Below are 12,623 nucleotides of genomic sequence, written 5' to 3' on the forward strand. Positions count from 1 at the left end.
CTGGAGACAAAGGACAATCAGAAGTCTGGAGTTGCTGTTCCCATCCCTGCACAGAACACAGGGCTTGGGGGAAGGTGGTCATTCTTGCCCTGCCTCCTATGCTGTACACACAGATAAACTTCTGGCTTCCTCAAAAGAGCTAGGCTGAATGCAGCTCATGCTTGGCCATGGGAGACCCTCAAACCAGTCCCCGGCCTGTGGGAAATCCTAGATCCAGAACCCCATCTTGTGGTGGTGGGGGTCCTAGACCCAGATCCCAGATTTTAAGGGAGGCCTAGATCCATTTCATGGCACATAGAAGGCCTGCAGTCCAGTTCCCAGCGTGGCTAACAATGCTGCAAGTGCAAAATGTATGGTTTTGCTAGTCACTTTTTATAAAAGCTAACCCATCACATCTTCAGTAAGAAGACTCCATTTCTGTTGTAGTATTTGGAAATGTCTCTATAATATATATTATATATAATCAAAGATTGCATTTTCTTTCATAATGCTAAGAAGTAACGCAAATTTCTACCTGTTCAATTAGAACACTAGTATTATAACAGTAAAAAGGAAAGGATTAGCTATTTAAAATAAGTAATCCAGGGGCTATAATGATGCAGAATTGTATAAAATGGTCTACCAACCTTAAGTCTGCCATATTTTACTCATGTGTCGGCAGTCTCTGTTAGTCAGCTTTCTGTTACTGTGACAAAATGCTTTGATTTAAAAAAAAGAGAAAGAGAGAGTTAGCAGGGCCATGGTTGCACATGCCTTTAATCCCAGCACCCAGGAAGCAGAGGCAGGTGGATTTCTGTGAGTTCAAGGCCAGCCTGGTCTACAGAGTAAGCTCCAGGCCAGCCAGGGCTACACAGAGAAACCCTGTCTTGGAGATAAGGAGAAAAAGATGATGATGATGATGATGATGATGATGATGATGATGATGATGATGATGATGATGGGCTTTAGCTCATGGTTTTGGATGTTTTGGTCCAAGATTGATTGGTTGCATTGCTTGTGGGCATGTATCAAGGACTGATAGACCTTCCAGTAGGCCCTACCTTTATCAAGCTGACGATTAAGCTATTAAAGAATGGGCCTTTGAGGGCACTCTCGATCCAAACAATCACGGTGTTAGGATATAAAACTATTGTACTAGTCCGCATCTTGAGACAAAGACCAGTGTCTGGCAGCAGGTAGATGCTCAGCCACAATCTGCCTTCCTTGTAGGACTGGGAGTGGCAAAGGAGAGCTAGCTGGTCGGTGGACTCACTATGGTATCATCTTTGACCTGCCATTTTATTTCCTCTCTCTACTCAAAGGCATTCAGCTTTGCTGCAACACACAGTAGAGTGCTAGGTATCCCTAGGAGTTGGTTCTCCTTCCCTGCAGTGCGGTCTTACAGCACTGGGCCATTGCTCCCTGCCCGTTCTCACAGTCTTTTCCATTGTAAAGTAAAACACCACCAAGAAACAATAGCTGACCTTGTCTCGGCCTTTGAAGCCTGTGTAGCACTCACCTGAAAGTGTTTCTAAAACACTGTTTATACTTTGTCAGTGCCAGAATGAAGTTTAGGAAACTTACACTGTAAATATATAATCCGAACATGTCCTTATAAAACATTTATAAGTGCTAAAGGATACCTAGACATTTTAACAAAGGGGGTATAGTTCAGATTTTTCTGTTTGAAAAAAAAAAATAGGGGAGGAACAAGCTTGGCATTACCTTACAGGCCAGTCACGTTGACCCTGAACGTTTACTGCATATGGCTGTGCATGACTTCTTTAGTTGTAGCACCCGGAACTGAGGACAACTCAGGTGCCCTGTAAAAGGCAGTAGAGTGTGCTGTGTTACCTCCAACCATGGAATATTACTCAGCAATGAAAAGATTGAGGTTCGAGGATATTATAGACAGTGTGAAGTATACCAGTCTCAGAAGCCATGTACTTTATAACTGTATTTATGTAATGATCCCCGATTAAAGGTGGGGAACAGTCTAGCAATTCCCAGGAGTTAGGGGTAGTGAGGTCTGGGTTAGGCAGAGGTTAGCTATATATGGGTAACAGAAGGGAGGACTTTGTAATGTTGGAGTTGGCCTGGATCTTGATTGCAGTGGGGATTTTCAAAGCCTATCTAGACAGATGGAAAAATGCATAGGACCCCCACTAATGGCTGGGTTCTTGATTTTAATTACTGGATTGTCATTGTGTAAGATGTAACAATGGGCAGTTAGGGAAAGGGTACATGGGTATTCTGTACTGTCTTTGCAACTCTGTATATGAAGCTGTAGTTATTCAGTGTGTGTTTTAGGGGGCGCTAGAGTGGATAGTTAAATTAGAAAAACAGAGCACAAAGAAAGTTCAGAAGAAAGCCCCTCCCCAGGCTAGAAATGTGAACCATCTTGGTTTCCCTTCTGTTGCTGTGATAAAACGCCGTGACCAAGGCAACTTATAAACATATATGTTTAATTTGGCTTATGGCTTCAAAGGCTAGAACCCAGGATATGGAGTGGGAGTGGACGCTGAGAATTCAGCATGAGTCTTTGGAACCTTCAAAGCCCACCCCTTCCCACTGACACACCTCCTCCCACAAGGCCACACCTCCCCATCCTCCCCAAACAGTTCTACCAACTAGGGGCTGAGTGTTCAAATACATGGGCCCATGGGGGCTATTAATATTCAGACACCACAAGATGTTGCTTGTGGTATTATGGAAAACCAACTGTCCCCCACTTTGACTAGCTCAGTCCAATTCCCAAAGGACCCCTGCAAACCTCAACCACACTCCCGTAACCAGAAATAGGAAGATACCAGAGAACTGTTGGTTACCTGCAAGCTTTTTTGTTTGTTTGTTTGTTTGTTTGTTTTTGTTTTTCAAAACAGAGTTTCTCTGAAGCTTTGGAGCCTGTCCTGGAACTAGCTCTTGTAGACCAGGTTAGCCTCGAACTCACAGAGATCCACCGGCCTCTGCCTCCCAAGTGCTGGGATTAAAGGCATACGCCACCACTGCCTGGCAAACTCTGTATTTTGAGAAAGGATGAAGGACTTTAGTAAAAGCAGCTCTAATTTTACACTGGTTTTCTTTCTCTTCATGAAGTTTTCATAGGCTCATTTAAGAACAATAATTTGAATGTAACACTGTGCCACACACCCCCAGTTTGTATCATTTGGTTCATTCAGAAATCGACCCAGCTTCACAGCCCTTTTTCTGTTTACAGCTAAGATCTCAGAAAGTGTAGCCCCAGGCTTAGCATTTTCTTTGCTGTTTCCTAAATGATGATCCGTAAGCAGGGAGCACACCACTCCTTCTGGCTCCTGGTGGTGTGTGGCGCTCCGGGAAGCATTTGGACCAGGACCTCATTACAGAGCGGAGGAAGTTCCTGGCTTTTCTTGTATGTGCAGCAAAACAACATTTGGATCAATTTACAAGTTTCTGCAGAGCACTGTCAAGTATAATCTCACTTGTGCCTTAGCAAGAAAATAATGGGCCTGCACTGTGCCTCGTGCCTGTTGGAATCCCTCCCTGGGCTTTTATACACCCTGACTTTGGGAATCTGACACTGCTATCTCTTCCCTGCCTGTGCCAGTTTTCCCAGCCTCCCCTGGTGTGCAGGTCGGGGTCTCAACAGAAAGCAGTTCCACTTTTCCAGAGCCCCAGAATGCCTTTCTGTGAGTCTGTCTCTCCCACATGGACCAGCTGGCTCCCCAGTCACAAGCCTATGATACCCACATGCTTCTTGCATGGATCATGTGTTTTGTCTAAAAACAAGCAACATGCTTTCCTCCTCCTCGGTATGTGTTCCCTTCTTGTGGTCGCTGCTTGAATGGCTAGGCCTGTGGAGGAGATTCTGCGTGATCACTTGGATACCTCAGAACGGTTCCCTCATGAAATGCTGTTGTCATAACAAACAGAAAGCCTTCTTACTTACTTCTCTGTCTTTTTATGTAGGGAAGTTAAGCTCAATTGTGTGGTTTTGGTCCACTCTCTTATCTTCCACAGCATGTACTGTATCCCCTGTGAAGGCCCCTGCCCCAAAGTCTGTGGCGATGAAGAAAAGAAAACGAAAACCATCGATTCAGTGACGTCGGCTCAGATGCTCCAAGGTTGCACCATCTTGAAGGGCAACTTGCTTATCAATATCCGGCGAGGCAGTGAGTATTCCATCCCACCAGACCAGTGGCTCGAACCCTTGGTTTACTGCATTGTTGCCCTGTCCCTTCGTCACAGCCAAAATACAGGCTTAGGAAAACCGCGTGGGGTGTAAGTAAGCCTCTTGTGTGACGTCTCTCCCCTGAGTTTCCCTGGAAGATAAAAGTCCAGATTGAAAGGCAGCCTGTGTTTGAGCCCTTAGCCCAGAGTGTATTCCTGTAGAGAGGATCAGCCCTCATCTTTCTGTTAGCCAAATCATACACAGGAGAGGCCCGTCCTGACACACACACACACCTCAGCGGACGCGGACACGGACCGATCAGACCCGTGAGTCAGCCTGCCCGAGCTGCCACTGAGTCCACACATCAGTGAGCCCAGAGAGTTTGGCCTGCTTGCGTCTGTTGAGACTGAGCAAAAGGAAGAATGTACCAATCTGAGTTTTTAAGAAGTCTTAAAGAATGGTGGGTCTCCAGGCTTACTTCTGAGAGCTCGAAAGATATGCTATTGTGTATGCGGTGATTTTTTTTTTTACTCTTTGACTCTTTACTTTTCTACTTTTTTTGATTCTTTGGGGGGGACCCACCACCCGCTTCCAAATAAATCACACATGGTTGCTTATTCTTAGTTATGAAAGCCCAGCCTTAGCTTGGCTTGTTTCTTGCCAGCCTTATCTTAACTTACATTATCCCAACTTCCTTTTCCCTTGGGGCCTTTCCCTTTATTCCTTTCTTTACTTCTCCATGGCTTGCTGTATAACTGGCCCCTAATGTCCTCCTCTTCTTGTTCTGCCTTGCTCCTAGTCTCTTCCCAGATTTCTCCTCCTATTTATCCTCTCTGCCTGCCAGCCCCACCTATCCTTTCTCCTGCCTTGCTATTGGCTGTTCAGCTCTATATTAGATCATTGGGTGTTTCAGACAGGCAAAAAAAAAAAAAAAAAAAAAAAAAAACACAACTTCACAGAGATAATCAAATGTGGCCTAAACAAAACACACCTTAAAATAATTTTCCACAACAATGTGCCACCTGCTACTCAAACTTCATTCAGTCCAAGCCCTGCTGCCTCCCTTTGACTTGCAATAGAGACAGAGTTTGTGGTACACTGCTTCAGAATTGCATTCACAGACATTAATTCCCATCAGTGGCAGCACAAACCCGCAGTCTTCTCCCTTCTAACCTTTTTTCGTGATGGTGATGAGGGGATTGGTTTTTCAAGGCAGGGTTTCTCTGTGCAGCCCTGGCTGTCCTAGCTGTAGACCAGGCTGGTCTCGAGCTCAGAGATCCACCTGCCTCTGCCTCCCGAGTGCTGGAATTAAATATGTGCACCTCCACCACCCAGCTTCTCCTGTCTAGTCTTTGACTGGCAGAGAAAGGCCCCAGATACACCGCGTTCAGTTCTCTGAAACTGGGGCTGCTGGGTTGAGGTACTGAGAGTTTCATAGGTAGAAAACTATGGGCTGAAGGATTTTTATTGTCTTAATCTGTACTGGTAAATCTTTAAGAGAAAGTTTTTTACTGCTTGAAAGGAAGGTGGTTTATTATTTTGTGGATTTCCTTTTTTTTGTTTTTGTTTTTGTTTTTTGTTTTTGTTTTTCGAGACAGGGTTTCCCTGTAGTTTCTAGAGCCTGTCCTGGAACTAGCTCTTGTAGACCAGGCTGGCCTCGAACTCAGAGATCCACCTGCCTCTGCCTCCCGAGTGCTGGGATTAAAGGCGTGCGCCACCACCGCCCGGCTCCTTTTCTTAAGTATTTGTTAAATGAGTAAATTCTATTCTTGAGTGCGGAGATAATAGATAATTGTTTGTTTCACAGACCCTTAGTTTTTATTACCCACTCCCTACGTGTTCACCTTGGAGAGGACTGTATTCCCTGTACAAGAACTATGACCCTTATGATAGCACTCACCATGTTGTGTTCTTCTTGCTCATACTAGATTTACTAATTTTTTTAAAATTTATTCATCCCTGGGATATGCCTTTTAAAATGCAAGAACCCTATTGTTTTATATCTTCCTGCCTTCTTCTGGGTGATAAATGTGATTGGTAAGTTCAGCCCATGAAGAAGTTATTACCTGCTGGTTGGGCAGTGGTGGCTCACACCTTTAATCCCAGCACTAAGGAGGCAGAAGCAGGTTTATCTCTGGGAGTTCGAGGTCAACCTGGTCTACATAGTGGAGTTCCCATGATAAACAGAGTGCTTACCTTGCACACGCTGAGGTCCTAGGTCAATTGTGAGGGAACAAAGCACACAGAATAGCTGCAGCCACTCAGTGTGACCAGGTTGAACATCCCTTGCCATTGAGTATAAGGCTTTGTCCTCAACTCTTTTATTTGTATCAGACCAAAGTAGAATGTTTGACTAAATCAACCTTCACAAATCACATACAGTAAAATCCCATTCAGTGGACCTGGCCTAATTTATTATAGTCTTAGATTTTTGTCATGAGCTGAGCTGAAGTTTTATGTTTCTTATTTACTATGTGAAAGGTGGGTAGGCAAGATAAAAGAAAATTCACTGTTTCTGGGTCCTGTTGTAATAGTAACTTCACTGCCTATTTTCTGGTTACAGAAGTAATTGTGAGCAGAGTAGAAAACTTAGAGATACAGAAATGATTTTAAAAAACAAACAAAACAAAAACTACTTGCAGGCCAGGTATAGGTGGTGCCCAAGGAGGAGAGACAAGGTGGTCAGAAGTTCAAGGTCATCTTCAGCTACATAGTTCAAGGCCAGCCTAGGATACAAGAAATCTGTCTCGGTGCTGGAAAAAGACAAAAGAAACAGCTCCCTGCAGCCATCATTGCTGTAATATCGGAGTTGCTTTCTTCCCTCCTTGGATGGAGTCTTTAACTATAGATCCCCAAATCTTAGGAACTCCAGGTACAGCAAAAACTGTTCCCACTGAGATTGGGAAAGGTTTGCTCAGTCCTACCATGGCACTGTTGAAGCAGGGCTGCCTGTCATGGAGCATATTTAAAAGACGTTCCCTCGGTTTGTCAGCTGGGGCTAATTAGCAGCCTGGCATTTCTGATTTCACGTTCTGTTAATCAGCTTGGCAGCTGCAATATCCACCCTCCTAGAAATCTGCTTTCCCGCCTCAGAGGCCTCGTCCCAGCGTGCCTATGGAAAGTAGAGACTGTGTGTGTTTGACAGGGACCGTTGGTCCTAGGCCAGCTTGCTCCCCCAGCTCCCCCAAACAAGACCTGCTTTGTGTTTCCTCCACACCGCTGTGTCTGAATCCAACTATAATATGCCACCTGACCAGAGGAACTCTCAGTGACATAGACTCCTCTTCCTTTAGATAACATTGCCTCCGAACTGGAGAACTTCATGGGGCTCATCGAGGTGGTGACCGGCTACGTGAAGATCCGCCATTCCCACGCTTTGGTCTCGTTGTCCTTCCTGAAGAACCTTCGCCTAATCTTAGGAGAGGAGCAGCTGGAAGGGTAAATGTTCTATATTCTCCTTTTATGAAGTGGGTTGCTTTTTTTCTCCTTTTTACATTTTAATAGTTTGTGTGTGTGTGTAAATGAGTGTGTATATACATGTGTGTGCACACGCACACATACCTGTGGGGATTCAAAGAAACATAGGGTGTCTTTTTCAGTCATTTTTCATCCTATTTTTGAGACTGTCTCTCACTGAGCCAGGAGTGCACCAGTTTGGCTAGATTACCTGACCAATGAACCTCTGAGGCCAGAACTCAGGTCCTTCTGCTTGTGCTGCAAACACTTGACCACCTGACCATCTGGGCCGTCTCCTTCTCAAATAGAGAAGCATAATGACTTGCCAAGTATGGACAGTTTATTTTGTTATAAAGACACTTCAACTTGCAGAACTTGTGTGTTGGTTAATTTACAGCATTTGTTTATTGACTAGCATGCAGGATTTGTGTTATTGATAGAAATTTGCCTTCTGCACAAAAACGCTTTACGAGCTGGGTTTTAAAGCAACCATGGGTTTCTCGGCAGAGGATAGAAGCTGGTGCTTCCTGCGTGTGTCCACAGCTTCTCTCCAGCCTGTGCACCTTCGCTGGCTCTGTTGGACATGTACAATGACTCTGGTGTGGCTCTTAGGTTAATGCTTTGAAATTTTATAACTGTATCAATTAAGGAATAAACAAGGAAGTGATGGGAGCATCCTGGAAATGCTTGTCCTTGCTCGTGTGTCTGGTTCATGTTGTAGCCTGAGGCTGTCTTTGTAGCCTCCTGTTTTTCTCAGACCAGCTCTGTCCTAAATTCTGTCTCCTGACACAGCCAGACAGTGAGCTGCTCACCCTGTCCTTGAAGGGCGCACTGTCTTTCCACTGGGAACAGGGAAACTTCAGAAAAGCATCTTCTTCCTCGCAAACCCGAGGCAGGTGCCAGGCACCCAGCCCAGAGTGTCCCAGTCATTCCTGGGCTGTTAGTTCCTGATCACTGTTAGTTCATTATTGGTTGTGTTCAATTTTAGAATGACCTGGAATTCGGTCTTGTTCATTGTTTGCACCAGTAGTTCTGGAATCCCTGGCATCGGTAAGCACTTCTTCTTTGGCAGATTAGTAGCTGTCACATTGCTAGTTTCTTAAGGATGTACGCTTCCCCCCTTTTCTCAGACTGAGCAAGTGATAGTCATAGAGGAGAGGAGGCTTTGTTTTTACTAGGATTATTAGGTTGTATCTTATCGTTATGAGTTAACTGAAAGTATCATGCACTTAGATGTCGCAGAAAATTGAAGGCTGGCTTTTATTTCCAAGAATATTTGTAGCGTATCTTTCATTATTTGAAACTTACATGTGAGGTACCGGCCAAGTCTTGGTAAGGATGCTTGTGTTTGGGAAGCTTCTCTGGAAAGCTTAGGGCCCCGCCCTGCTGGCAGCGTTTTAGAAAGTAGGGGAGGCCTGGAGGCTACTGTCTAGAGGCTGTGTCTTGCTAGGACCCTAGAGATTCTTTAGTAGTCTTTAATAGTAGCTTTTAGTAGTCTTTAGCAGTAGCTTTCTCTGGTCTGCCTTTTCTTCAGCTGCGATGAACTCCCAAGCTCTGTTTGTTTGAGAGGCCACCTGTTTTCTCTCCTTGGCCGGATTGGTCTCGGCCCCTTCACTTCTCCCTCATTCAGTGAAGGAAAGAATGGGCTGTGATCGCAGACAGACGACGGCGCAAAGCACAACTTTCAGAGAATCTCAGGGCAAAGAAAAGAAGGTGCCCTGGACGTCAGAAGGCAGAATCTGGTGGGCGAGGGTCAGACAGGCTCCTGAGGAGAGCTGATAGCGAAGACTGCCCGCCCTCTGGAACTGGAGGAGCATGGGGGCAAAGACAGACAGTCGGGAAGAGGCAGGCAAAGAATGCCATCCTGGGCCTGTCTTCCAAACAGTGCTAGGGAGGTGGGCGGCTGTAGGACTGCAGATGGAGCTACTGCACACAGGTGTGGAGGTGTCATTTAGGTAAGCAGTGGGACACGCTTGGCTTTGGAGAGAGGAGTGTTAGAGATGTCTGACATTTAGTTTCAGGGTGCTTTCCTTTTAAGCTAAGGTAACCTTCTCCCCAGTGTTTGCCAGAATGTGTGATGCATTACAGTTGTAGGGGAAGGGAAGTCCTGCTGTACCTTACTCCAAATCAGTCAGTACACCTGGGGTACGGAGAGTTGCAGGTTTAAGCTTCAATGCTTTTTTTTAAGTATTTCTGTATACTTTTGGCACATACATGGCAAAGACTAGAAATGATGACTATCCCTATAATCATTCTAATGTATATACCCCCAGGCCACTTGTGATTTTTTTTTTTAAGCATCCTTGCTTCAACTCATTATTGAAGGAATCTATTTGTTGAGCCTCTCACATGGCTAGTGAGAACAAAATAAATGCTTCCATTTAGTTCAGGATGATTTTGGTGGAAAGGTGAACATTCCCCATGAGGTATTCTTCAACCTCAACTGTGTAAGGAAACACCGCAGTCCCTCTCTCATAGCCTTCTGAGCAGCTCCCATGGAACACAGTAGTTTACCTGGAGAGTAGTTCCTGGGTTTTTTGTTTTGGTTTTTGTTTGTTTGTTTGTTTGTTTGTTTGTTTGAGCCTTCTTAACCTGGGCCATGCATGTTCATTATGAGTCATTTCCGTAAGCTGATTTCCAGGCTGGCAACAGGTGAAGCAGCAGAATTCTACCTGAACACAGATCAGAATGGGCAGCCAGAGAATGGTACCCAGGTAGCAGCAGGACCCTTTGGTTTTTCCAGAAGGCCTCAACCATCACTCACTCTGTAATGTCACACATCTATAATCCCAACTTTAGATAATAAGAATGTCACGGGAGTCGGAGAGATGGCTCAGTGGCTAAGAGCACTTGTTGGGCTAAGAGCCCACATTTGAATCCTAATCCCCCAAGTAGTTAGGTATAGTTGTACACGCATGTAGCTCCATGGTGAGCTAAGACAGACAGATCCCAAGAATTTGCTAGTAAGCTGGCCTGCCTAACCTAAACGATGAGCTTTGGGCTCAGTGAGAGGTGGGGAGTAACAGAGGATGCACATCTGTGTATGAGGCACACATACATACACCCCAAAGAGAGCAGGGGATTCCTTCGAAGTGGTGGTGTGGTGCATTGATAGAGAGCTCTTGGTCTGTAGTGCAGGAATACCTGCCACCCTGATCTCTAGCAGAACTTGGGGCTACTGGGAGGGAATGAAGAAGGAAAGTCATGTTTCTGTCGTTGTTTTTGTTGGTTGGTTGTTTTTGTTGGGTTTTTTTTTCCCACTGGGTGGAGAATTTGGTGTTTTCCCCTTGAATAAAAGAGAAGGTGTTTTCATTATCTGGAAAATGCTCTACTTCGGGACAACCTTGGTTTGGAGGCAATCAAATACGTTAAAAGTTCAAGTTCTTCGATGCTGCCAAGGACTGTTGTCTTGAAAAGAACAAAAATTTCAGGAAGGTGGCCAGTGAGAAGAGATGTTGGTGTGTTTGGGCAAATCTACTCTGTTCCATTTGACTTTGGGGACTCGGTTTTTTGTAATGCTTTCTTGCAGCTCTGGGACTAGACCCTGCTGTGAAGAGACACCATGACCACAGCCACCCTTACAAAGGAAACATTTAGTTGGGATGGCTCACTCACAATTTCAGAGGTTTAGTCCATTATGATTATGATGGGGAGCATGACAGCGTGCAGGCGAACATGGTGCTGGAGCTGACAGTTCTTACACCTTGCAGGCAACAGGAAGTCAGCTGACTGTCACACTGAGTAAAGCTTGAGAAAAGAGACCTCAAAGCCTGCCCTCACAGCGATACACTTCCTCCAGCAGGGCCACACCTCCTAATAGTGTCATCCTGGGGGTCTGCTTTCTTTCAGACCACCACAGGCCCTAACATAGCCTCATTTTAGCACACACTTGAGACTTTTAAAATACATAAAATTAATCATGTGACCTGGCAGTTCTAGGCTCTACCTAGAGATTGAAAACGTGCACATGCAAATGTTGTGTGTAAATGCTCATAGCAGCATTTTCATAATAGCTACCCAAAATAGCCCGCTGAATCAAATCCAAGGGTTTGTCAGTGAATGAGTGGATAAGCACAATATACACAGAAAGATACTACTCAACGCCAAAAGGATTGGGCCATGATGGGACATGTAGCACCTTGGGTGGACAGACTGGGGAGGTGCTTGGTTTGGGAACAGAGTGGGGGCACTTTGACCTGATGCAAATATTCAGAATCTGGATGATGGGATGAAGGTTGGACATCTGTATAAATTTACTGAAACCCATATAGCTGTATATTTATAATGTACATAATTTATAGTGGATATATATATATACACATAATACATATATATACATATAATTTATAATGGGTACAATTTTATAAGGTAAATTGTACCTCAGCAGAGCTGTTTTTAAAAAGCACTACACAACAAACAACTTTTTCTGTGGATCTGTGTGGTACTTGGTTTGGTTCTACTTGGGTGTCTTATTTCCATATCGTTGAACCCATGTAGATGGTGTAACTTTGGTCTTGAAGTGAACCAGTACTCTGCAGATGGGTTAAGTGATGGTATAAATGGCTATGCCGGTGACAGCTTGGGTGTACTGGCTTCTGATGCCCTCTAGAGACTGCTGTCAACAGACAGCAGTAGTGTCTCCTTGTGGAAATGAACAGGAATTATTGGTTGTATGCGTGTCTGTAGGTTTTCTCCCAATATGTCACCGAGGGCTTGAAAGAGGGGGTCCTGTGTTGGCTGGAGACCCAGGCTCAGCCCTATGTATCAAAGTGCAGGACTTGCATGTTTTCTGGGACTTTGACACTTTAGAGAGTAGCAAGGTCATCCTGTACCTTTGTGAGGCGATTCAAAGCTCACAGCATCCTTTTATATTTAGCTCATCCAATTCTTCCCATTGGCCTCAGGGCCAGAAGAGACCAGAAGACACCTCCCATGGGCGGTTGAAAAACTTCAGCCCTTGAGAAGCCAAGTAAACCACCCAGAGTTGGCACTTCGTAAGCAGTGGAGAGGATGCTCAGGGCTGGTTTCAGTTCCTGCA

The 12,623-nt window shown here is 45.0% G+C and overlaps 1 protein-coding gene across 1 annotated transcript in view; it reads left to right on the forward strand.

The window, feature by feature from the left end:
- Window positions 1-12,623, forward strand: part of Igf1r (insulin like growth factor 1 receptor) — a 278,425-nt gene that overhangs the window by 213,969 nt on the left and 51,833 nt on the right. The window contains exons 4-5 of the mRNA XM_038313638.1: window positions 3,979-4,130; window positions 7,423-7,567. Of these exons, the coding sequence (XP_038169566.1) occupies window positions 3,979-4,130; window positions 7,423-7,567 (297 nt within the window). The remainder of the gene's footprint in view (window positions 1-3,978; window positions 4,131-7,422; window positions 7,568-12,623) is intronic.

The sequence above is a fragment of the Arvicola amphibius genome, chromosome 12 (assembly GCF_903992535.2).
Source record: "Arvicola amphibius chromosome 12, mArvAmp1.2, whole genome shotgun sequence".
Taxonomy (NCBI): Eukaryota; Metazoa; Chordata; class Mammalia; order Rodentia; family Cricetidae; genus Arvicola; species Arvicola amphibius.